This window comes from Lepus europaeus, chromosome X (genome assembly GCF_033115175.1).
Source record: "Lepus europaeus isolate LE1 chromosome X, mLepTim1.pri, whole genome shotgun sequence".
Lineage (NCBI taxonomy): Eukaryota > Metazoa > Chordata > Mammalia > Lagomorpha > Leporidae > Lepus > Lepus europaeus.
In genome coordinates this window covers 77,911,836-77,939,653 of record NC_084850.1, presented here as the reverse complement: position 1 = coordinate 77,939,653, position 27,818 = coordinate 77,911,836, and the positions used below count along the sequence as shown (strand labels likewise).

General features: G+C 36.7%; 1 protein-coding gene across 8 annotated transcripts in view; it reads right to left on the bottom strand.

The window, feature by feature from the left end:
* PCDH11X (protocadherin 11 X-linked) overlaps window positions 1-27,818 on the bottom strand; it is a 727,311-nt gene that overhangs the window by 381,830 nt on the left and 317,663 nt on the right. For 7 of the 8 annotated variants that reach the window (XM_062183503.1, XM_062183507.1, XM_062183504.1 and 4 more), the window contains exon 3: window positions 17,428-17,508. The exons of the other annotated variant lie outside the window; for it this stretch is intronic. In XM_062183503.1, the coding sequence (XP_062039487.1) occupies window positions 17,428-17,508 (81 nt within the window). The remainder of the gene's footprint in view (window positions 1-17,427; window positions 17,509-27,818) is intronic. 8 annotated transcript variants of the gene reach the window in all.

The following is a 27,818-nucleotide window of genomic DNA, read 5'->3' as shown; positions in this document are numbered from 1 at the left end:
AGTTATAATATAATTATATACAGAAAAAAACAATCGTGTCAACTCTACCACTCCTTTGGTATTAGTTAACAATTATTTCAGGTGCTGTTGTAAAAGTTTCAAGTCTGGAGTTTTTCTCCTCTCTAGGCCATTAATGCATTCTGACATTATTAATGACTCCCTTATGGAATCACACTGTAAGCTGAAAGCTCAACTCTCTAGGCGTTAACATTTATATTTCAGAATCACTTAGCAGGGAAGAAAACAAATTTAAACTCTTCTGTGCCAAGCAATCCCACCACTCAGTCATCTCTGGGAATTGTCTGAGAAGAAAAATGAGACCTTGGTAAAATGAGGGGAGACCTGATGGCTAGTGCATGTTGTCATTATAATTTGATTGTTACTTCCGCTGCCTTAAATGTCATTTTTGTTCCTTCTGTGATGCCTTTGCTTATGGTGCTGACAATTCTTCTACTCTACAGTCCAATAGAATATTTGCCCTATTCTTGTTCTCCTATCCAAATCACTCTTGTCACTAAAGGCTCAGCTCAAACAAATCTCACCTTTCTAACACGTGTTTACTAAGTACTATAGCCCACATTAGTCTCACTGGGACTTCAACTGTATGGTACCCAAAGTCTGCAATGCATGATTTAGCACTTGATTAAAGAAGATTTGTGATTTTTTTTCATGTGAATGTTTATTCTTTGACCAAGACATATGTTTGCTGGAAGAAAAAAGTAGTATTTGAGTATCTATACATTCCTTATCTTCTATAATGCACACCTGAAAATTTGACTAATTGCTTTGGTTCAGATGTGTATAAGGAATGAAGAGGTATCTCACAGTGAAGGAATTAATCACCATTTTTCAGTGGGGAAAAACCAGGTTGTTGCTAGTTCTCAAAGATAAACAGTGTAAGCTGCCTAGATAATGTCCTTTCTTAGATAAAAAAAAATCAAGGAACAGAAACAGCTGCTCTTTTAGAGCTTTGGCTATATCCTAGTACTGCCCTAATGACTTTACATGCATTACTGAATTTAATCTTTTCAAGAGCCCAATGCAGCAGGTATGAGAATATCATCTCCATTTTTCCCCTGAGTAAATGAAATTTAGAGAAATTAACTAATCTGTCCATTATTGCATACTTAGGGTAAAACCCAGGTCTTCCTGTTTCCGAAGCCCATGAGTTTTATCCACTGTGTATGTTTCATTGTCTCCCCAAAGTGAAACAGAATTGAATGGAAAGGAAATAAATGCAGAATTTTTCTGCCAAATTTGAACATAGTTAGAATCACAGGGGCAGACTTAGGAATATCCTATGGTCTTAACTTCTAAGTTTCAAGCACCTGTTTTCTTTGTCTCACTAAAAGTTAAAGTGAGTCCTAAATATATTTTAGAGAACATGTAAAATATCACTGTATTGTTTTGGATATTTGGATGATTCAATTTATCAATATAAGTTTATAACTTGAGCATTACAAGATCTTGGAACATAGTCTGCTAGAATTTTTTTATTTTTTTATTTTTTATTTTTTGGCAGGCAGAGTTAGACAGTGAGAGAGAGAGACAGAGAGAAAGGTCCTCCTTCTGTTGGTTCACCCCCCAAGTGGCCACCACAGCTGGCAATCTGAAGCCAGGAGCCAGGTGCTTCTTCCTGGTCTCCCATGTGGGGGCAGGGCCCAAGGACCTGGGCCATCCTCCACTGCATTCCCAGGCCACAGCAGAGAGCTGGACTGGAAGAGGAGCAACTGGAACAGAATCCAGTGCTCCAACTGGGACTAGAACCCGGGGTGCCGGCACCGCAGGAGGAGGATAAGCCTAGTGAGCCGTAGCGCCGGCCAGTCTGTTAGAATTTTAACACGGGTTTAGAGATCAAACTAACTAGCACCTATCAGAAAACAAAATATCTAGATCAATATGTTTTGGCTAAGACCGCATGTTGATAACACTACATTACCTTAAACACTGTGAACATAAAAATGGAAAGGTAAATGTAACAGTATAATGTAGATTTTTTCCACTTCCTTTGAATCAGTTCCTACTTCACTTTATTAAGATACTAACTGTCTTGTTATAACAGTTTGTTATATGTTTCACTTCCAGGGATACAGTCTTTTTGATAAAGTATACATATCTAATTTTCATTTTGGATAGATGCATGTTCTTCATTTGTTAAATGAATATGCTTATTTAGTTTTCAACATTGTAATGGTTTGCATAATTATTCTATAGGCTGCTACCATATCCTTGTAGTTTCTATGTTGTAGTATCTATGAAAGTATAAAAACAAATGTGAAGCTCCCACGGTCTGAATAATTAAACCCCCACACACTTACAAATTAGTTTTTCTCACTAAGAAAAATGTAAACTGAGAAATATAATAATTTAAATTACAGGCTTGATTTTTAAAGGATCTCAGACTTAAGTTTAGATTATAAAACAGATTAATCATATTTTTTTCTAAATGAACAAAAGATACAAGATTTTTTGTTGAAAGAGTAAAGATCAAATAATGTATGCACAAGACCCAACAGCTTTAGAATTGTTAAGAATAAACAGTAGCATTATCACATTATCTCAGAGAACTTATTTCTGAACAGAAAACAAATTAGGGTGACTATAAATGACAGCAATTGATTGAAATTTGCATCACGTTTATAGATCTTGACACACGAAGTAATGCCAGAAAAGGAAAAATTCCAAAAACAGAGTTAAAACTAGCTTATTTCAGAGGACCAATGCAGGGATCAGGTGTTGCAATTGGTCATGAAATAAAAGAGGCTGAGGAAAGCTGGAAGAAAGTCAAGAAGTCAAATTCTGATGCAGAATTATAGATGTACTCCTTGGACGTCAGCTGATAATTTCTGTGGGTCAGTGTGTCTAAGTGACAAGACAGTGATAGATACAATCACTTGTAAGCCTGCTGAAGCTCACAGTGTATCATTGATCTCTTCATTATTAAAATTAATATACTCACAAATTATACTAACATTACAGATTCACTGGGGATAATTCTTTACCTGCTTCAAAAATTTCTTCTAAGAATTAAATTTAAAACAACAAAAAAGAGGCCACTTGAAAGCATAACTACTTGCTTTGACAACTTTAGCTCTGAAACTTTATGTTCATCTGTGATAAAAATGTGTCAAAAGAATGAAAGGGACAAACATTGCATGTGTACTTTAACATTTTCAAAGTACTAGTTTGTGGTTTTCTGAATTTTGTGTTCATATTATCTTTCAATAGCTGACAACCAAGAATGGATTTTGATATTTAATCTCTCTTGTCTTTATTCCACATAATTATCTAATTCATTCTAAATTGGATGCAGTTCAAGTGAAGGCTTTTCCTGAAGATACTGAGACAAGTCTGTTAATCAGGACATACATTCCTTAACAAGAGGAAAATGCCTCAAACTCTGCTACTAACTACTATGTGAGCTTGGGAAAAAATTACTATTACTGCCAATGGAGGGTCTGCAAACTACAAAACACTGTATATTTTAAAAAATTGCAAATGTTGTGCTATTGAACTAGCCTCATCCTTAGCATTCTAATCTTTGCATTCCAACTCCCATGCCATTACTAACCAGATATTTTTCCTAATGTACACTTCTAATCAAATTCAACCAATCATTTGCTTTGCATGGTCACAGCCTGTTATTCAACTATTTAGCACTTGTTTATTTTTCATATTCAATAACTGATCATTGGCACAAGATTATTTCTTACTAAGCTTTGAGTTACTGGACAACACTTGTAGTTATTGTTGTTGTTCTTTTCTCTTTCATAAATATATTTCCAGTATTTGCCTCAGGACTTAGCATAAACTAATCACTCAATAAATGCTTTTTTGAATTATTGTGTTAAGTGACAATAAAACAAGAGAGAAGTACTACAAACAGCTTACTCTAAAAAATATCAAACAGGCAGAGAGAGTGGGACATATGGCACAAATAATTTATTTACCTTCATTTAGAGCAAAATGCATTTTGTACAGGTGTAAATTATATCGCCAGAGAAGAGCTACCTCTCAAAGACATTTTTATTAGAATATTAAAAGAAAAAATTTGCATTTGACATGTTGTAAAATTCCCTTTTAAACTAACAACAAGAGACGTTTTAAAAGTTGTTGCAATAGAAAAAATATCATCAGAAGCACAATATGTTTCCATACTATGTATAACAACGATGCCAAAGACTCCAAGGTGATGCAAAGAATAAAAAGAGAAGCTGTGCTGTTCGGAGGACACCCACAGGATTCCCAAAGCACACCCTATTTGCCAGTTAGATAACTTTTTAAGGCAGAACCAAGGTAAATGACACCTAGGGTGCATATTCAGTGATTGTGAATCTTTTTTTTTTCTTTTTGAATTAAAAATTGATTTACTTTGGAGGCAGAGAGACCGAATGAGCAATGGAGACACAGAGAGAGACAGAGAGACATAAAGACATCATCCATTCCTTGGTTCATTCTCCAAATGCTTGCAACAACTGAGGCCGGACCAAGACAAGGCCAGGAGCTGGGATCTCAATCCAGTCTCCCATGTGGGTGGCAGGGACCCAATAGCTTGAGTCACCATCTACTGCCTTTCATCGTACACGTTAGCAGGAAGCTTGAATTGGGATCAGAACTGGGACTCAAATCCAGGCACTCTGATTGGGGTGCAGGCATCCGAAGTGGCTACTTAGCTGCATGCTAAACACCCACCCCAGTTATCCAATTCTTTAGAATATCCTAAGGTCAATGCAGGGGGAGTGGGTCATGGGAGGAAATATAGGAGATTTGTGCTTATTTCTTGCATCAGAATAACAAAATCACCCTCTTACAGGAACCAATTTTCTTTACACAAAAGGGCAAATTTCCAGGGAGATCTTCAGTGGTATCCCCCATGGTACATACAACATGTGCATTAAGGAACAATCACTAAATCCCATATTCATGCAAATTTAGTATTTATTTCTTTCCAAGCAGGTTGTAAAATGTAAATTCACAGAATAGAAAGATAGCTCTCATATTAACAGGTAATTTTTTTTGAAGAACAAAGAGTGCGGCAGCATTGTGGTGCAGCAGGATACTGGCATTCTATATAAGAGTGTCCATATCCAATCTAGCTCCCCTGCTAATGCAGCTGGGAAGCAGGGAATGATGGCTCAAGTAATTGAGGTCTTGCCACCCAAATGGGAGACCCAGATGGAGGTTCCTGGCTCCCGGCTTTGGCCTGGCCCAGCCCATCTGGGTGTCCAGCCATTTGGGTAGCTAACCAGCAGAATGAAGATCTCGCTCACTCTCCTTTGTCTCTCGGTCACTCTGCCTTTAAAATACATAAATCTTGAAAAAACAGAAATAACCTACCCCCAATTTGTGGTATAGAGTACTTTAAAAGGTCACTTGATGGTTGTGAGCAAATTATTTATAGTTGATCTTTTAAATATAGATTTAAATAGTATGTCGATTATTGAGGTCTCCAAGTAGCAGACTTCATTTGATCATGTTTCAGATTCACCTTGCATGAACCAAGAATACTGATGGAGTTCTGGAGGGCAGCAGTTAGGACCAACAGCAAAGAAGTAAAATAGCTTTACTTCTTGGAGCTCTTCTATCAAGTCCTACCTCTCTACTCTTGCCAAAGAAGGGGACGGTTTAATAGTTTTGGAGAATAACTAATCTTCATCTTTGGAGAGTTTAAAATTAACATAGAAAACTATCTGTGAAATGACACAGATTTAGAGACAAGTCAGCATGAATTTTTTCCATAAAAGAAAGTATAAAGAAATGAATGAAACTGCATTCAGTTATAAAATGCTGATTTGTAGAAAGAGGAGAATCTTCCTAACAGTAAGCTACATTTGAATAAAGCAGGAACAACTAAATTTACTATCTAATTGACACTCACACTGTGTATTGGTGTTAATATGATCCAGCACTCAATTGGTGGAACAGTTATGTTCCAGTCATTGTATAAAGTACTTCATATGGGTTATCTGATATGATTCCAAACAATTCCTGAAGAAATGGTATAATTATCATTGTCATTACAAATGATGAAATAAAACTCAGAGCTATAAAATATGTTGATGACGATTGCATGACTAATCATGCAACATTGGTATTTAAACAAAGAGTTATCTGACTCCAAAGTCCAGGCTCTTGTCCAACATGATATATTGCCTCTATTAAAAAGTGTAGGGGAATATTAGTGCATAGGTGAGAGAAGAACAATATATCTGGCACTGAAAAACATCAGGTGAGTACAAGATTCTATGTTAGGTGTGGAGTATAGAGTTAAAAATCAATCTGTTCTCCAAAACTCACCTTGTAGTATGAGAATAAGACATGAACACCGATACTTGAAATATAAACCTGTGTGTGATTAAAGCCTGTAAAGGCACAAAGTGTCAGAGGAGCTCAAAGAATAGAAAAGTCATTGCCCACCGGGAGCCTTAAGAGATGACGATGAAACCAGTGGTAGTAGTGAGGGAAAAACATTGTTTGGAAAGGAAGATACATATATAAATAAATAGGTAAGGGTGTATAAGGAAAATTCAAGAAAGCAGATTCCAGATTGATTGGACCATAAATATGAATTAAAAATTAGCAGGTGTTGGGGTGGGGGATTGGCCTAGTGGTTAACATGTCATTTGGGATGCCCACATCCCATATCAGAGTGACTACAGCTCTACTCCCAATTCCAGCTTCCTGCTAATGTGCACCCTGGGAGGCAGAAGGTGATAGCTTAAGTAGTTGGGTCCCTGCCACCCACAAAGGATACCCAGATTGAATTCCAAGTTCTGACCTTTGGGGCTGCCTTGTCCCTAGCCATTGCAGGCATTCGGGGAGTGCACCAACAGATGCAAGACCTCTTTCTGTCTGTCCATCCTACCCACCGCTACCATGTTTGTGTGTGTGTATGTATCTTTTTTTTTTTTTGACAGAACGGACAGTGAGAGAGAAAGACAGAGAGAAAGGTCTTCCTTTGCCGTTGGTTCACCCTCCAGTGGCCACCGCGGCCGGCGCGCTGCGGCCAGCATACCGCGCTGATCCGAAGCCAGGAGCCAGGTGCCAGGTGCCTCCCCTGGTCTCCCATGCGGGTGCAGGGCCCAAGCACTTGGGCCATCCTCCACTGCACTCCCAGGCCACAGCAGAGAGCTGGCCTGGAAGAGGGGCAACTGGGACAGAATCCTGCACCCCGACCGGGACTAGAACCTGGGGTGCCAGTGCAGCAGGCAGAGGATTAGCCAATTGAGCCTCTACTTTTCAAATAATGTAAATTAAAAAATTCTACAAAGGGGCAGATGTTTGACACAGGAGTTAAACTGCTGTTTGGAATTCCTGCATCCCATGGCAGAGTGCCTTGTTCAAGTCCGTCCCAGCTATTATGTTTCGGATTCAGCTTCCTGCTAATTAATACCCTGGGAAGCAGCAGGTGATGACTAAAGTACCTGGGTCCTGGCTATCCACATAGGAGACCTTGATCAAGCTCCAGGCCAGCCCTGGATGTTGCAGACATTTGTAGTTAACCAGTGGATATAAGATATCTCTCCATCTGTCTCTATGTTTTCCTGTCTCTCTGCGTCTGTCTCTCTCTTTCTGCCTTTTAGATAAAAATGGAAAGAAATAAATTTTTAAAAGAATTTAATGCTTTAAATAAAATAATAATAATAACAATAATAATTATCAGGTATTGAGGAAAGGCATCAAGCTGAGTGGTTATGACATCTGTTAAGATGCTCATGCCTCATGTTGGAGTACTTGGGATGTACACTCTACCTGACTCTAGCTTCCTGCTAATGCAGACTCTGGAAGGCATCAATGATGGCTCAATGTAAGCAGACTCCTGCTATTGCTATGGGAGCTGTAGTTAGCATTCTTGGCTCCTGGCTTCATCTTGATCCAGTCCAAGAAAGTGCAGGCCTTTAGGGAGTGAACCAGTAGGTGGGAGTTCTTTCTCTCCCTCTCCCTCTCGCTCTCCCCCTCTACCTCTCAGATAAATAAATATTTTTTTAAAAAATTGCTTTTGAAAAAAACAATTAGTTTTATGGTGATAAAGCAATGAAGAAACTGAAGACTGTTGAGGCTAGAACAATCTGTAATTGATGTTGGGATTTAGAATTTAGAATATGGTAGCCACCTAAGAATAACAGATGTCTGAGAGCAGGGAGGAATAAGAGTTTTATAGCCACAGTCCAGGTGATGTGTTCTGCAGCTTTACAATAAAGAATATGCTGAAAAAATATATTTGGGAACTCACACTTGTGAATTTTTCCTAAGATAAGTCAAACTCGACTAAAGATCTTTGCAGAAATCTAGTGAGTTTCGATATGAATGGCGTGTCGTCAGTTGTCCTACCCTGTTTTCAATAACTTTAGTTAACAAAAAAAGAACTGTGTATCAGAGAGAAGGGCTGACAACTGCAGAGAGATAAGAATGCTCTACAATACACACTAATAGGAATTATCAGCAGGAAATATCAGTGGGAGAGAAGGACTGTACTGCAAAGTCAAAGAAAAATAGAAAACAAAACAAAACAGGAAAATCTTGAAAGTCTTAGAGGCATACAACTTGCTAAATTGTTCTAGCATTGCTTTTCTGACATTTGGGCACTAACAAATGGAGCAATTTGACATAGTTACATGTGAGGCAGAGTGTTTTCTAATGAAAGTCCCAAAATGAGAAATTCAACATTCAGATTGAGTAATCTGTGAAAGTCATGAGGCAAAATATTTCCACATCACATTAAAAAGCTCGCTATCATTGTATGTTCCTTTAAAAAATACTAAGTGTAACAGTTTGTGCTGAGATTATGCTTAAAACCAATAATTTAGCTACTCATTGGGTCAGGTAATAGGACTACAGGTGAGATTTTGAAAAGGTTCATTTTTGTTTTTATTATTTTAAATGTAGCTCTAGATTACATCAGCAGGTGTACCAAAGTAACTAGAAACCTATATATTTGCTACTACATATCTGAGTTAACTCAGTGATATTTTCTCAAAGATAATCTTTGTATTGTGTAATCTTATAATTGTTTTATATTTACCAAAACAAAGCATTTTTAGCATATAATATGATGATCTGAGAAAGTAATATGTAAACTTAAATTAAATTTCTTTTCTTCATAATAACTGCTGCCAAAATCAACAAACAGGCAAAGACATATGTTTCTGGCATTTATCTAATCTTCCTGTATAGATAGTGCTGAAGTCTACTCAACTGCCAGAGATTAAGGCCAACTCTACTTTGGGCCAGAACCAACCTGCACCAACTTGGCAGTACTTTGAGATGATTTGAGATGTACTCATTACATGAGCACAGAATTTAGTGTACTGGGTGATGGTGGACACTTGAATATTCATGTTTCCTAAGCCAGATTCATTTGCTCAGTTCATATGCCTGGGATATTTCCCTGCTACATTTAATATCTTCTGATTTTAAAGTGGGATTGGAGGGAAAAAAGGGATTTGGATACCTGCTTACTGAACATCTATCATGTTCCTACCTTGAAGTCTTTTAGTTTTTTTAAAGATTTATTTATTTATTTGAAAGGTGGAATCACAGAGAGAGAGAGAGAGAGAGAGAGAGAGAGAGATCTTGCATCTGTTGGTTCACTTCCCAAATGGCTGCAACAGCCAGAACTGGGCCAATCTGAAGCCAGGAGCCAGAAGCTTCCTCTGGGTTTCCCATGTGGTTACAGGGGCCCAAGGACTTGGGCCATCTTCTACTGCTTTCCCAGGCCATAGCAGAGAGCTGGATAGGAAGTCAGAGCAGCCGGGACTTGAACCAGCACCCATATTGGATGCTGGCACTGCAGGTGGAGGCCTAACTGCTATGCCACAGCGCCAGCCCCCTTGAAGTCTTTAATGTGTTAACTTTGATAGGAAAATCAATGACAATAATGTCATATCCCTGAGTTACATATGTGAAACAAATTCAAATAGCTTGCCATTCGTCCCAGGCTCTCTATATAGTGAATAGGAGAGTCACTGGATAGGGTATTACTACAAGAGGAATCATACAAAACGGTTGCCTGACCCTGAGTACCAGAACTGCTTACATCTTTTCCCTGCCACCAAAACAGGGAACTTCTGTAGTTCAGTCTGAGTGATCATATACCCTTTTGGATATTCTAATGGGTCCTGCTGGCAACCCTCCTTTAAGGATAAGTCTCTTTACCAAGAATGATGGCCCCAACACTAATGCTATGTATGCCCTGTATTTATTTTTCTCCCAATTTGACCTTAGTTTCACCCCCAGGATATTTTCCTGATGAGTCCCCATGATAAACACAGAAATGAGCTTTTAGTACTTGATTTCAGAGTCATCAATGAGGTTCTCTTTGTGATTAAAACAGTTTGCTTTTCTTGGGTGCTAGGCATGGTTAGAAGAATCATGCACAGACTTATGAGTCATAATCCAAAACTCTGTGCAAACAAATGAATCATGAGATAAAAGCTAATTCATTCCTGACTTCTTTATATTTGAAAACTGAGAATCTATATTTTATTCGTCTTAATTATTATTATCCTGAATAATATTAAAACTTTGTATTTATCTTCCAAAGCCTAATAATCAGTAGATATGCACATCATAGTTAGCTATTTCCTTTCAAAGCTGGTTGCCAACATCTTGTGGTATAAGAGTTCCAGAAGAATGGTCCCCATCTGTTGTGTTGTGTATTCATCTGCTGTGGGTGCTACCAAGCCTTTTATATGTGGACGTGACTCCCATCTGCTCTGCTGCTGAGATTCATTAACATGCCATGGGAATCTAGGGTTGTCTGATTACACCTGGCATACACGTTGACTGAGGAACCATTCCATATGAATATAGTAACAATAGGAGGCAGGGTATGTTTAAGTAAATAGAATAAACTTTAGAATTAGAATACTTGTGTCTGAATCCATCTATATAAATACTTGGAAGCTGTGCAACATCATGTACTTCATTTAATCTCTGAACTTCAGATTCCTCAACTAAGTAAAGAGATGCTAAAAACAACACCTCAAAAAATCTGCTATAAGACTGAGGAAAAATTACTACAGAGTATTTAGCATGATGCCTTTAATAATCACTTAAAAATGAAAGTTACTAATGTTTAAAATTAAATGCTCACATCACTAAAGGTCAAGGACAATGGAAAAATCTATAATGTTTAGTAGTTTCCTTTAATCTAAAAGGAGAATCTTACACTTACAAATAATGTTGCCACATCATGGTATCATTGTGTGTTGATTTTTTTAAAAATAGTATTTCTCTAATGTAAAGAGTCCTCTCTAAACCTGACTTGGAAGTTAAGGCTTTCTACAACATTGCCCTTGAAAATGAAAATGACTCAAAATTTCCCGGATGAAAATATGAATAAATTCTGATCTCAAATCCTTTCCTAATGATAATTAGCATACCATACATTCCCCTAGAATATGCACTTTTCTATACAGCATACAGAAATAACAAAATAACATATTGAATTTCCAGCCAAAAGATATATGCTTTGGGCTTTGAGGATAACATGAATTATGAAGTGTGTGGTTCCAACAAATTTCTAAGTGAGCTTTTTAAAAGCATTATCAAACATATTGTATGATGTGAAACTGTGGCTGGCAAGTAAAGAAAGTTAAGGGTCTGCTCACCTTAGAAACCATTGTGTGATCTCATGACCCCAATGAATTGTTTTCAAAATACTTCTTCTGCTAACATCGCAAATGGCTCTACTGAGCAGACACAATATTAACATCAGTGTAAAATGTTGCCCAAATAGAGTGTAACATTTGAGGATTCAGTTATGTGTAGTCTAGGAAGGCAATTTTCTTCATTTATCATTTGTCTTCCTGGCAAAAGAAGAGGACACTAACACCGACCGTTATTCGGAGTTTCTAAATTCCCTTTTGGCTGTTTTATTTATAAACAAAATAAAAACTCGAACTTTTGTAACTCATTCTATCAGCAATGATAAGTCATTTGGAATATGAAAGAATTATAAGAGCTGGTTTTATGTTATGAAAACTGAGTAGCTAAATTCCTGTGGATTTCTTAAATGGTAGTGTGGTAAAATATAAGATTAGTGTAGCAATTACTGTATCAAATGAATTTACTATTAGCACATTGAATGAGTGATCCTGTTAGTCACAATTTCAAGATTAGAAGGTAATTCTTTAAAACTGTAGAAATACTCACATGCTACCACTGTTAATTAGCCTTTCTCATCCTGCAGAAAGATTTTTATTAGGGATTATCAAGAGAGATTTAATATTTTTAAATATTAAACTTTGAGGGGAATTATTTCAATACTTTGCATTCTTTTTAAAAATACATATTTATTTTCATCTACTTGAAAGACAGAGAGGGAAGGAAGGAGGTGGGGAGGAGAGGTGTGTGTGTGTGTGTGTGTGTGGAGAGAGAGAGATCATCCACCAGCTGGTTCACTCCCCAAATGCCTGCGTCAACCAGGCAGGGCTGGACCAGGCCAAAGCTAGAAAAGCCAGGAGCCTGGAACTCCATCTGGATCTCTCCCTGTGTGTCAGGGACCCAAGCACGTAAGCTACCATCTGCTGCTTCCAGCAGATGCATTAACATAAAGGTAGATCAGAAGTGGAGTAACCAGGACTCAAATATGGTTTGCCAGCATTCTAAGTGGCAGCTTAACCAGCTACTCGATAACAACGCACACCTTGCATTCTTTATGGTTTTTTTGCTCTTTACTTTTTATTCCAGCATCATATAAGAGTTATCTTATTTTATTATATGTAAATATGTAAGAGTGTACCTTTGATTGAATAGAAAAAAAATTAGTTTCATGCCAGAAGAGTCTCCTTTTGAATGATTAATTGTTCTATATTCCATGCTTGGGACCACATTTCATTATTGCTTTTCATTCTCAGTGAGAAATTATCACATTGATGCTAAAAAGATGTGATTTGGAGCCAGACTTAAGGAGTTTACATTTTGTCTTCAGTACTTACTAGCATCTCCTTGAGCCCCAATTTCCTAATCTATACAAGAGACAAAATAATAATAATAGACAACAGTAGTTCTAAGTTTTGGCTGAGATTTAGATGAGTTAATGTTTTAATTTCTTACAAGAATTCTTGGTACATAGTAAGAGTTTTAAGTTTTGTCCAATAAAAGAAATAAATTCTATTGCCATATTTAACTTCTATCATCTTTTCAAGTATCATTCTTTCTATTTTTCTTATCTCTTTTGTATCACTTCACAGTGTTTACACTATTTTATTTACGTTCTGTGCCAGTAGTCATTTATGTTCCTTGTAGGAAACATAGAAATCATTAGCTGTGGCCATTAAGACTGAGGGAATTGAAGTAAAGCCACAGGTCCATTCACCATTCATACCCTTTCTTCAGCAGTTGCCCAGTACTTTTCTTCTGAGCTATTTCTTTCTCAAGGAATATAAAACATGATCTCAATACACATGAATTTAATGAAGTACAGTGGTAACCAAGATATTATCTATATTCATAATCAGAATGTCATCTTAGAAGAATTTTTCACAAGCTAGACAATTGCTATTGAGTCATAAGAAAAAGCAGAAAAATACTTTAAGAAATATACATTTTATTTTCCAATTTTTTGATAGAATATTATTAAATTTTAGATTTGCTAGCTAATTTAACATTATCATTGCTATGAATCAGGGGAAGTCCAGGAAGGTAGGAGAATTTATTGTGGAAGGGGAAAGATCAAGCCATTATAAAATGGCACATTATAAAAAAGAAATCCACTGTAATTGGCAAATGTATACATGCAAAGCTGGTAAATGTATATGCAAAGTTTGTCAATGCACATTTTTTGAGTAACTATTTTTTCTAAGTACTGAACAGATGCTGCCATGTTTACTATAGTGAACATTTATGACCCCATTGGCGCTTATACTTTTAAAAGGTGTTCTGTTAGACAAATCTTCCTTTTTAAAATTTTTTATAGGCCGGCGCCGTGGCTCAATAGGCTAATCCTCCGCCTGCGGCACTGGCACACCGGGTTCTAGTCCCGGTCGGGGAACCGGATTCTGTCCCAGTTGCTCCTCTTCCAGGCCAGCTCTCTGTTGTGGCCTGGGAAGGCAATGGAGGATGACTCAAGTGCTTGGGCCCTGTACCCGCATGGGAGACCAGGAGAAGCACCTGGCTCTTGGCTTCGGATCAGCGCGGTGCGCCGGCCACAACGCGCTGGCCACAGCAGCCATTGTGGGGTGAACCAACGGTAAAGGAAGACCTTTCTCTCTGTCTCTCTCTCTCACTGTCCACTCTGCCTGTCAAAAAAAATTTATATTTTTTTTTGTTTTATTTGAATGGCATAGTTAGAGAGAGAGAGAGAGAGAGAGAGTTCTTCCATCTGCTGGTTTACTCCCCCAAATGGCTGCAATGGATGGGGCTGGGCCAGGCCAAAGCCAGGAGCCAGGAGCTTCTTCTGGGTCTCCCACATGGGTGCAGGGGCCCAAGGACTTGTATTGTCTTTCACTGCTTTCTCAGGTAGGGAGCTAGATTGGAAGTGAGGCAATAGGGACTCAGAACCAGTGCCCATATGGGATCACAGGTGTAAGCTTAACCCAATATGCCACAATTCTGGCCCTAAGATTTATCATCTGATGTTAAATCTCACACTATCTTTTAGAAATCTAATTTGGAATTTCAGTTGTGTATCTAAATATGTTCTAAAGATTCTAACAAAACTGCTAATTTTTTCTTAGGAAATGGGTACTTTTTTTTTAACGCTCTTTACCAAAGATAAAGAACCTATGATTTCATAGTTCACCTGAAATTTTAATTAGTTTTTACAGCTAGGAGCCATTCTGCTTTATGAGACACCATTGTGTCACTTCCTGATTTAAAGAAAAGTAAGCCCACAAGGTCAGTATCTGTACCATGAATTTCAATTACTTACCAGATGAATGGCTGAGGTATACATTATCAAAAAATTTAAAGATTTCAGTGGAGGAATAGAAATAATTTAATTTTCAGGCTACACTCTAGTTTCAGAAGTTTCTATTTTCAGAAAGTTGTTTATGAAATCCCCCAAGTGAGTAATGGATATCTTGTTAAAGATGAGTAATTTCATAGAGAATCATAAAAGCTTATTCATAGAAAAAATATTTTCTTTATAGTTTGTGAAGGTAACACCAATGTTCATAAAAAGCAAGGTTGAAAACTCCCTATCTGTATCCTGGGCTTGGTAATGCTATATATACAGTGTAACCCATCACTCTATATTGTATCTTAAATTGGGATTCAAGGTTCAGACAATCAAAGCTGTCAAATACTTAACAGATTTACCTAACAAATGAAGATCAAACAAAAAGCACCCACTATGTAAGAAGTGATTAAGTCTCTAACAAGATTTTAACTTTGTTAACAAATCAAAGAATGAGTTTCTGGTGAGAAATAATTAGAGTTAATTACTTGGCATTTCATTTAGTAGATTATAATCAGAAGTAACTAATTGGCTATATAAAAACTTCACTGATTGAACATCTTATTCATGGAAGACAAGAATTTTATAAGAGTTTGATTCCATATGACCTCTGTTTACCCTAGTCATAACTTATGTAGTTGGTAGGTTTAATTTTTAAGTTTAAGGTAAATATTTTCAAGCTGTGTATTTTTCCTAAAAATTTATATTCTGAAGACTGCAATCATTTCTTAATCAATGAGTTGATAAAAATGATAATAAAATTCTGAGATGTCTCTTGGATACAGATGTAGATGGGTTTATTATATTATGGTCACCTTATGTTGTGCACCCTAACCAGTTTTCTTTGAACAGAGGCAGAGGTGCCAGACTTAAAAGTCAGAGTGTTAGAAGTTTATCAAAACAGCAATTTAAAACTTGTGAAACTTTGGACAGAAATTAGGTTGCAATTTACCTTTATAAAATTAATCATTTCTTTTCACAGTGCATAAATTAATAAAATAATTAAGAGTTGCAGAAATTAATCCTGTTATTACAGAATACATGGCTTTCATGAATTTCAGAAGCACACAAAAACTAATAAATAAAAAATGTGATTCTCCTACTACATTTGGGTTGCTGGATACTATAGATTCGCCTTTAATGTATTTACATTTTCTGAATGTATTTCCTCCATAACAAGTAAAAGACATTTGAAAGTAACTAGGTAGTAATTTGCTATCCAAGGGGTCAGATTCAGGACCTTACATTATTGTTGTGTGGGAGACAATCCCTAGCTGGGCTTGTTCCAGATTCTTCCGTAAAAGAAATCAAGGAGATATAGGTAGAGGTGTGTAGGAAAGCAAGATTTATTCAAAGGAATAGTATGCACCCAGAAAGGAGTGCAGGCAACCTCACCTCACAAGGGAGAAATGCCCCTGTGAAAGTTGGGTTTTATAGGGTAGGCGGGTGGTGCCCTAACTGAATAGTCAGGTGAGGTGGATTTTGCAATGGGGCTACAGCCCACATGATCACCTCTAGAAAAGTGTCATGGCATCTGGTGCATGATGGGAAGTGAGACTCAAGTGTGTGATGGGAAGTGAGTGTGCCAAGCTTGTGGCCCTGTTGGACCAGGACAGAAGGGAGTGGGGTTGGGCAGTGCACTTGTGCAGAAGAGTTTGGGTGCTGACAGTCTTCAATTTCTCATTACATCCCTGCCTATATAGTTATGAATTATAGTTAATTAGCCAGTCTCAAATATGAAATAGTGTGGCCAACATTGTGACGCGGCAATAAGCTGTCACCTGTGACTATCCATTCATATGAGTCCAGGGTCAATTCCCGCTGTTCCTCTTCTGATCCAGCTCCCTGCTAATGCACCTGTGAAAGCAGCAGAAAATGGCCCAAGTGTTTTGACCCCTGCCACCCACGTGGGAGACCCAGATGGAGTTCCAGGTTCCTGGTTCGGTCTGGCCCAGCCCTGAGCTTTACAATGATTTGGGGAAAATGAATCAGCAGACAGAAAGTATTTCTCTCTCTCTCCTTCTCTCACTAGCTCCCTCCTTTTCTATTGCTCTGCCTTTCAAATAAATAAAATACACCTTTACAATTTTTAAATAAAAATACGAATTATTTTTTGAAAACAAATTCAGACTGACTTCTCTCAGAACTAATGAGGTTTTACTAAAATTTGCATAATTAATAATACAAGTTGTACTGTGTTGTGTTAAACCTTAAATAAGCCATATTATATAACAGATTTCAATTTTTTTTCAATCCAAGATCTCAGAACTATTTTTAAATATCCTTAGATCAGACAATCCTTTAGAAGATAATTTTAGAGGAATGATTGTACTTGATCAAACATACAAACCAGCTTCAGAAATATTATCAAACTACATGAGAAAGAAATATAAAATCACTGTCATATTTTCAACATTAGGGTCCAACACAAAACCACCTGAAGAAACTTCACAGAATACACATGGAGAAGCACTATTTTCTTATATAGTCATAAGAATCATTTAAAAAGTATTTCTCTTTCTTACCTGTGGTTGAGGATGAGTCCAGATCTCTACAGTTGTTGACTCTTTCATGGGGGTATGAGATCTCACAGCCTCCTTCATTGGCTTTAGAAGGAAAGAAAAATAGAACGACTTTTAACTTGTTTGTTAAGAGTAAAAAAATACATTGCATTTCACACAAGCATCAAACACAGGGAAAATATATTCTGAAAAAACTGTTTCCAGACATCATAGTTCATAATGAGTAAGTTATTGAGGGTTTGCATGTGCCAGGAACAGCATTAGGTACTAAACATTTTAAAAAAGGAGAGAGAAGAAAGAAGATATTTACTTTCTCATGGAATTGACATTTCAGGTTTACACTTAAGTGGTCTATTATACATATGAATGGAATTGTGGAGGACAATTTAAAATATTTAAGTGGAAGAAATTTAAGCCAGAGAGATTTTAGTCTAATGCTTTTACAACTGGATGGCTTTAAAAAGTTATATTTATGAATGTGCCATTGTCTCAAATTAAAATCTATCTATCTTGTGTGTGCCACCACAACACAAATTTGCTATCTGCCATATAAAAATATTTAATAGATGTGATAAATCCCAAGGAATTTATGAAGCAATACACAGATGCTAACCTACCAACTGAGAACAATTATCAGTCTTGGTAAGATTATGTCTGTATCCATGTAATTTACCTCAGGCCAGAGTAAGTTTTCTGTTTTCATACATTATTTTTTCTTTTGAGAGACAGAGAGAGACAGGGAAAGAAAGAGAAAGTGAGAAAGCTCCCACACTGATTCAATCCTCAAATTCCATGATGGCTTGAGCTGGGGCCAGAGGGAAACCAATAGCTTGAGCCATCATTGCTGCCTTCCTATCTGAATTGGAGTCAGGAGCTGGAGCTGGGAATTGAATCCAAGTACTCCCACGTGTGACAAGAGCATCTTAACCATTGGACTGATTTTATTTGAAGGGGGTGGGGGGAGCATCAGCTGGTTTGTTCCCCAAATGCCTATAGGAGGGCTGGGACTGGACTTGTGCTGGACCAAAGCCAGAAGCTTGAAGCCAGGAGCTCAATCCAGGTCTTCCATATGGTGGCATATGAAGCCAGTTATTTGAATTATCATCACTGACCTTCAGGGTGTGCATTAGGAGGAAGCTGGAATAAAGAGATGGAGCTAGGAATTGAACTCATGTACTCTGATATTGGACTTGTTTGTCTCAATCGGCAGATTAACAAGTAAGCTAATACCTTCCCTGTTTTCTGGTTTTAAAAACTTAATGTATATGACACACATTTTCAGTATATATAATTTTAGCATATAACACAAAGGATTTAGTAAATAGTTGTCATTTGATCTATGAAAGGGACAGATTTTTCAAAAAGGCTGTGAAAATCCAACTCTATGATTGCTGGATGCATTTGAGCTATAAAAGCAGAGATAAGTAGTTGTGGCAGAGACTTTATATCAAACATATCACATTCTCAGGATTTCAACCCCTGTTCAACACACTACAAATTGTAGTGATACATCTATCATTCTACAAGTTTTCAAGTGCCACATGTATCACCTCACCATGACAAATGTTTTTCCTTTCTTTCTTTTTTTTTTAACTATCAGTATCTGCCCTTTATGACAAAAAAAGACAAAAGGAGAAATCAAGTCTGGAACATCAACTTTCAACACAACCAAGCAAGAATTATTCTGTTATAAATTATATCATAAATCATGTTTATTAAGCATATCTGTGACAAAATAGTAAAACATGTGTTGATATTACTAGTTTAAGCACTTATCACAATATCCCAACTCAGGAAAGCAACAATCGAAAGAATTAGAAAATTGAAATTCAGTGTCTCAGCACAGCATAGTTTCTTCACAAAAATGTAAAAAGAAAACAAAAAATGAGGCTGTGACCAAAGTAAGTTTCTGAAAGGCTCATTGTTAGTGAAACAAAGAAAGCTGCTTACCAAGGGCAAGGGAATTAAATCATGTTTGCTTGGAACTGCTGAAGAACTGTGTCCGGATAAAACAAACAATAATATTAGCCTTTTGACAAGTAAAGACAGTAAAAAAAAATCAGGGCATTGGAGAGGAGCATCAATAGTGACTCAGAAAAAAAAAAAGATGCAGATGATATGATTCTGTATTTAGGGGACCCAAAGAACTCTACTAAGAGACTATTGGAACTCATAGAAGAGTTTGGCAAAGTAGCAGGATATAAAATCAATGCACAAAAATCAACAGCCTTTGTATACACAGGCAATGCCACGGCTGAGGAAGAACGTCTAAGATCAATCCCATTCACAATAGCTACAAAAACAATCAAATACCTTGGAATAAACTTAACCAAGGACATTAAAGATCTCTACAATGAAAATTACAAAACCTTAAAGAAAAATATAGAAGATACTTTATACTAAATTGATCTTCTGTATATAAAGAGAATTGAAAATGAATCTTGATGCAAATCGAAGGGGAGAGAGAGTGGGAGAGGGGAGGGTTGTGGGTGGGAGGGAAGTTATGGGAGGGGGAAGCCATTGTAATCCATAAGCTGTACACTGGAAATTTATATTCATTAAATAAAAGTTTTTAAAAAAAAGAAAGAAAGAAATAGAAGAAGATACAAAAAATGGAGAAATTTTCCATGCTCATGGATTGGAAGAAGTAATATCATCAAAATGTCTATTCGCCCAAAAGCAATTTATACATTCAATGCAATACCAATCAAGATACCGAAACCATTCTTCTCAGATCTGGAAAAAATGATGCTGAAATTCATATGGAGACACAGGAGACGTCGAATAGCCAAAGCAATCTTGTACAACAAAAACAAAGCCGGAAGCATCACAATACCAGATTTCAGGACATACTACAGGGCAGTAGTTATCAAAACAGCATGGTACTGGTACAGAAACAGATGGATAGACCAATGGAACAGAATAGAAACACCAGAAATCAATCCAAACATCCACAGCCAACTTATATTTGATCAAAGATCCAAAACCAATCCCTGGAATAAGGATAGTCTATTCAATAAATGGTGCTGGGAAAACTGGATTTCCACGTGCAGAAGCTTGAAGCAAGACCCCTACCTTTCACCTTACACAAAAATCCACTCAACATGGATTAAAGACTTAAATCTATAACCCGAAACCATCAAATTATTAGAGAGCATTAGAGAAACCCTGCAAGATATAGGTACTGGCAAAGACTTCTTGGAAAAGACCCCAGGAGCACAGGCAGTCAAAACCAAAATTAACATTTGGGATTGCATCAAATTGAGAAGTTTTTGTACTTCAAAAGAAACAGTCAGGAAAGTGAAGAGGCAACTGACAGAATGGGAAAAAATATTTGCAAACTATGCTACAGATAAAGGGTTGATAACCAGAATCTACAAAGAAACCAAGAAAATCCACAACAACAAAACAAACAACCCACTTAAGAGATGGGCCCAGGACATCAACAGACATCTTTCCAAAGAGGAAATCCAAATGGCCAACTGACACATGAAAACATGTTCAAGATCACTAGCAATCAGGGAAATGCAAATCAAAACCACAATGAGGTTTCACCTCACCCCGCCAAGAGTGGCTCACATCCAGAAATCTACCAACAACAGATGCTGGAAAGGATGTGGGGAAAAAGGGACACTAACGCACTGTTGGTGGGAATGCAAACTGGTTAAGTCACTATGGAAGTCAGTCTGGAGATTCCTCAGAAACCTGAATATAACCCTACCATTCAACCCAGCCATCCCACTCCTTGGAATTTACCCAAAGGAAATTAAATTGGCAAACAAAAAAATTGTCTGCACATTAATGTTTATTGCAGCTCAATTCACTATAGCTAACACCTGGAACCAACCCAAATGCTCATCAACAGTAGACTGGATAAAGAAATTATGGGACATGCACTCTATAGAATACTATACAGCAGTAAGAAACAATGAAACCTGGTCATTTGCAACAAGATGGAGGAATCTGGAAAACATCATGCTGAGTGAATTAAGCCAGTCCCAAGGAGACAAATATCATTTGTTTTCCCTGATTGGCGACAACTAACTGAGCTAATTGGCGACAACTAACTGAGCACCAAAGGAGAAACCTGTTGAAGTGAAATTGACACTATAAGAAACAATGACCTGATCAGCTCTTGTCCTGACTGTTTATGTACAATATAATACTTTATCCTTTTTAGTATTTTTTGTTGTTGTTGTTCTAGTACTAGTGGTTGAACTCTGTAATTAACACACAATTATTCTTAGGTGTTTAAATTTTAACTGAAAAGTTATCCCTGTTAAATATGAGAATGGGAAAAAGAGAGGCAGGAGATGTATAATTTGGGACATGCTCAATCGGACTTGCCCCAAATGGTGGAGTTAGAAATGTGCCAGGGGATTCCAATACAATCCCATCAAGGTGGCATGTACCAATGCCATCTCACTAGTCCAAGTGATCAATTTCAGTTCACAATTGATCACACTGATAGGTCTAAGAGTCAAAGGGATCACACAAACAAGACTAGTGTCTGCTAACAAAAACTGATAGAATCAAAAAGGGAAAAAACAATCCAACATGGGAAGCGGGATACACAGCAGACTCACAGAATGGCAGAAATCCTAAATAGCACTCTGGCCTCAGAATCAGCCCTTCAGGCATTTGTATCTGGCTGAAGAGCCCATGAGAGTACTATAGGCATGGAAAGCCAAGACACGCTGGCAAAAAAAAAAAAAAAAAAAAAAAAAACTAAATGAAAGATCTCTGAGAGTGAGATCCCAGTGGAAAGAACGGGGCCATCAAAGAAGGAGGTACCTTTCTCTGAAGGGAGGAGAGAACTTCCACTTTGACTATGACCCTGTCAGAATAAGATCGAAGTCGGCGAACCCTAAAGGCTTCCATAGCCTTGGCAACTCATGACTAGAGCCTAGGGAGATTAATGACGTCATAAACAAGAGTGTCAAATTGTTAAGTCAACAACAGGAGTCACTGTGTACTTACATCTCATGTGGGATCTGTCCTTAATGGGTTGTCCAATGTGAAGTGATGCTATAACTAGTACTAAAACAGTATTTTTACACTTTATGTTTCTGTGTGGGTGCACACTGATGAAATCTTTACTTAGTATATACTGAATCGATCTTCTGTATATAAAGATAATTGAAAATGAAAAAAAAACTCGTGTTAAATTGGACATTGCATAGAAAATTAATCAATTTTTTAAAAAATATCATGTAGAATCTCTGTCCTTAATGTGCTGTACACTGTTATTTAATGCTATAACTAGTACTCCAACAGTATTTTTTTGCATTGTGTTGCTATGTGGGGGCAAACTGTTGAAATCTTTACTTAATATATACTAAACTGATCTTCTGTATATAAAGAGAATTGAAAATGAATCTTGTTGTGAATGGAAGGGGAGTGGGAGCGGGAAAGGGGATGTTTGCAGGTGGGAGGGAAGTTATGGTGGGGGAAGCCATTGTAATCCATAAGCTGTACTTTGGAAATTTATATTCATTAAATAAAAGTTAAAAAAAAGAAAAGAATAAATTATTTGGAAAGGTTTTCCTTATCCCTTTGTGAGTTGACAGATGTTACCAACAATGTTCACTTGCCATTTATATGAAGAAAAGATGCCAAGTTTGAAGGGGATTTAGAATTAGTCTGTGAATAGTCTGGGTGGAATAGAACAAGCAAGAATTTTTCAAAAAGATGGATTCAGTAAAATCTGAAGTGGGATCTGCTATGAAGTGTTAAGACTGATAGTTAAATATGTGTGGAGCATGAAGAAACATACTTGTACAAAGCACAGCCTATAAAAATAGAAGGTGTTTAAAGCCTATGGTATTAGACATCAACAAGTACCTTGTGGAAAATATGCTGTTGAAGCAGTAGAGTCAATAGTGAAGTTCATTCACTGTTGTAACTGAATCATTGTATTTCTGTAAACGTTTGCCAAATTACAAGCTGGGTAACCTGACTTGTTCCACAAAATAAGCATCTGGATGGCTTAGCAATGTACAGTTCTATGGAAATATTTTGAACTTGAGGCCAAGAGTGTAATTTTACTGAATAAGAAGAAGTACTCTCAACCATTATTACCAAACATTGAATCACCTTGGGAATTAATTTTTGCTGCAAACTTAATGATGTCTCATAATAAATCAGCCTACAAGGCAGAACAAGGCTTATATATGTAAAACGTATACAGCAGTGAAGTTATTTTGACAACTAAAGTTGTTTGAATCACAAGTGATGACAAGCTGTTTTATATACTCCACTATTGTCATACCTTAACACAAACAAAATCTCGATCCCCATGCAAATTTGCGATGAGTTGTAACAAATATAAAGTTGAGGAGATTTACTTAATATTCAATAATACATACAATTACTCTTCAGTGTATTGATATGTTAAGTAGCAAAACCAAGGAAATAATCTGATACAACTCTACAAATATCTTCCAAGAGATAGATATACTCAACTAAAACCACATTCTTGTGGATTGATATCAGGATTTAACAGTACCCATCCTTGTGAAAAAACATTTTCAGAGATGAGATACACAAGTGTAACACCTTATTGGTATATCTATGTTTGTAAAAGTTATAATGTGTTACTATTATTGTTATTATTTGAATTTTATATAAAATTGTGGAAATCTGTTTACTCTCATTTTACAAATAGCTACTTCTAGCCCTTTAAGAAAAAAGGTTGCATATCCCTGAACTAGGGAAGAAAAACACAGACTGATAATTACAGCCATTGCACACATTTTTTAAATAAGTAAAATCCAGAGGATTTAGAGGCAGATTTTGGAGAGGAGTTTTAGATTTTGTTTATTTTTTTTTAGCAGAGAGCAACATAGTCTCAACATAGGGGGACCCAGGATATGATCAATATGACTGATGTGCCAAAGAAATGTAGGAGAATGTTAGGACAAATATATGCAAAAGTGAACTCAGTGCATACTGTGGATATACGAGCAAAACCAGTTGGTAAGTTTATATCTATATGGGAAACAAAATGGAAACACTCGATTGTGTTTGAGCTACATGTTAGCTGGTTTCTCAGCAGAATCTGTGCTCAGGTCTCATATTTGACTTTTTTTTGTAAGTCTGATCTATTTGAGTTGTATTTCCTATGCACATTTTAAGCATCTGATTTTAGTATTCTCTGTCAGCTGTGATCAGCTTGATGTCTGTCTGGGCCGTCTTCTGTCAAATGCATAATGCTACATTCTAATGGCCACTGAATTAAGCAAAGGTGATACTTTAAGAGATTAAGGGTTTAAAACTATGTGGATGTATCTTGTCCATTTAAATTTTGCAATTAAACATGTCTATGGTGTAGTATGCTTCAACACTGAAATATTAGGAAAATTTATAGAAATGTATTTTGTACAAATACAGCAACAGTAAAATGATGCCTCATCCCTGCCAATGTTCTCCCTATCATTCCTTTTCCTCCTGTCAAAATCTCATGATCACAAAACTAAGAACTAGGAAATTGTCTAATAAAATGTCTCCACATTATTGCTGAGGATTCACTACAATGCAAGTGAGAGCAATGGCAGTTGCAGGAAATCGTAGTGCTCAAATACATTTATGCTTGAGTGTTTCCAGAAAATGAAATATGGTTTATCAGTGACACCTGAGAAATAAAATACAGATCTGCATTTCTGTTTCCTTACATGTACCACATACTGAATCAGACTGTATCTTCCCTTTTATGGAATTAGATGTCAAACTGTCAAGAAAAGAGTAAAGTGCTTTATAATAATCAGTCTTTGTAGATTTAAGCCCCATTTTAATCCAGTTCCTATTAAGACAGCGCTCAGTGCCAAAAAAGTGAGAAGTGTGTCTTACCCATGATCTTGAAGAGTTCTTAGAGTCTTACTAGTATTACTGCTAATAATAAAAATAATATTTCCAAGAAAAAGATTGATACATATTGGATCTTCTTATTATGTCTGAGTTAGAGATGATTAGTTAGATATTTGAAGGGAGCCTGATCTTTTTTTAAATTGCATTAACTCATTTAAGCATGCATAGTTGTACCTTGTTTTACCTGTTGGCCAAAATAAATAGACATACACGAAAGAAAAAGTGTAAAAGTGTTCATTTATATTATTTCACCTTTCTCAATCTAGAAATTTCATGGTCTAAAAACTGTCTATAATCTGCTTGAATGATTTTATTTACGGAGAATGTAGGAAGAAGCTGGCTCATAAGGAGCACTGACTCAGAGTAAATGTCCCAAACTCTATTACGTCTCCTCCAATTGCTTGCCTGAAGCAAAACGGAATATTAGCCAAATTTCTATTGACAAAAATGTGAATTTTAGCTAAAAATATTTACAATGATATACCTTTTCCAATAAATAGGGAAAATAGTCAGTTGACTTATTGTCAAAGGATTTAGTCTTTGAGGAAAATGACAAGAAACCATTACAGGTGACCTAAAAGAGTAAAATTCATTTTCCAAAATATATCTGCCTGGCAAAAAGTCTTATGAAGCAAGGTGATTTCAGTTGAACCTTCTAAATCTGGCAGGTGCTTCTTGCTGTTCTTCTCAAGTGTTTTCCTTACAGTATCTCACAGAATTTGCATTTTAGGAACTTGATGTATTAACTACATTCTTTAGCCTTACTAATCCCAAAACCACTATGTGTGGTAAAACAAGCCTGACTGTTGTGAAAAAATCTTGTATCTAAAGAAGAATTGTGGAATGAATTTTTTCCTTCTATCACTTGGAAATTTCATTTCAAGTTAAACCAAATGGTAAAAACGTCACCAACAGAATAACATCATGGTATTTCTGATTATACTCTCAATATTGCATTATTTCAAAATCTTGCAAAAAAAGAATCTAGAAGCTTCAGTGTATTTGGAAATCACATTTCTTTCTTAAAGTAGCAGGTTTTCTACAGAAATATAACTATGTTGCCATTTTCTAGGTAAACATATGCACCCTGGGAATTTCAAGTTTTATGGAGATTTGATATTCTAACTTGTCACAGTAGTCAAAGATCACAAGTGATCTTATAATAGATAATTACTATTATTATTAGATTGCCATTTAGTTGACATATTTACAGGTTAGGGAAAAAGAAACCAGCATTTGAAACACCTTTGGAAGAGGAGTCCTATGTGTATCTGGCATTGTAATATATGCCTAAAGACATGATTATTCTAGTGATTATATTTATAAAATTTTCCCTCATTGTCATTTGTTTAGTTACAAAAACCAAGATCTTTACCAAGCAAGGGGATGGTGCTGTGGCATAGCGGGTAAAGCCACTGCCTGCAGTGCCAGCATCCCATATGGGCGCCCGTTCAGTCTGGGCTGCTCTACTTTCCATCCAGCGCTCTTATATGGCCTGGGAAAGCAGTCGAAGATGGCCCAAGTCCTTGGGCCCCTGCACCTGTGTGGGAGACCCAGAAGAAGCTCCTGGCTCCTGGCTTTGGATGGGTACAGCTCCAGATCGGTGCAACTCCAACCACTGCGGCCATCTAGGGAGTGAACCAGTGGACGGAAGACCTCTCCTCTCCTCTCCTCTTCTCTTTCTCTCTCTCTCTCTCTCTCTCTCTCTCTCTGCCTCTCTGTAACTCTGCCCTTCAAATAAATAAAAAAAATCTTTAAAAAAAATTTAGCAAGCAAATAACATACATAAAAACTAAAGTTTGAAAGTATGACTTGGTGTTTCTGTTCCCCATTACATATACAATTGAAATATTCACATTAAAAGCCTCAATTCAGTATCTACTTTTAATTTTTGTAATAAATTAAAGAGCACAGTTTCCAACTGTGGGGAATATAACCCAGAGATTTACAAAAAAAAGAGAAAAAAAACTTTAAATTCTTGCTCTCCTTAATGTTTCTTAAGGTCCTTTCTATTTTATATTTAGGAGATGGCAAGTAATATCTAAGCAGGATTTTGTAGGTATTTAAAAGAGATTAAATCTGCTCAAAAATATGATACAACAATTGAAAGGATAGGGCCTTTAGAATCCACATTTGGCTCTATAGTCTACTACTTTTACAAACTCCATCAAGTTATTTAAAATGACTCTCAGTTTCATCAACTGTGAAAAGAATATAAAAGTATGAGTCTCATAGGATCATTGTACATTGAGTTTCTATAATAAAGAGCTTGGCACTTTATAATTATCCCCTTGACTTGGGCTATTATGGCTGTATCTTCCTTAATAACATGTAGCAGAAGCCATCTAGAGTCATCAACTCTTTCTCTCCCTCTCTCTTTCCTAACTGAGTTGCCACTTCAATCACAAGAGAAAGACATTCAGTAGCCCAGCTTGTGATAGAGGATGATGGCCTTGTCTCCTATTCTTATCCCCAAACAAGCAACAATTCTCTCAGTAGTGTTCTAGGAAACATCCCAACATTTTTGA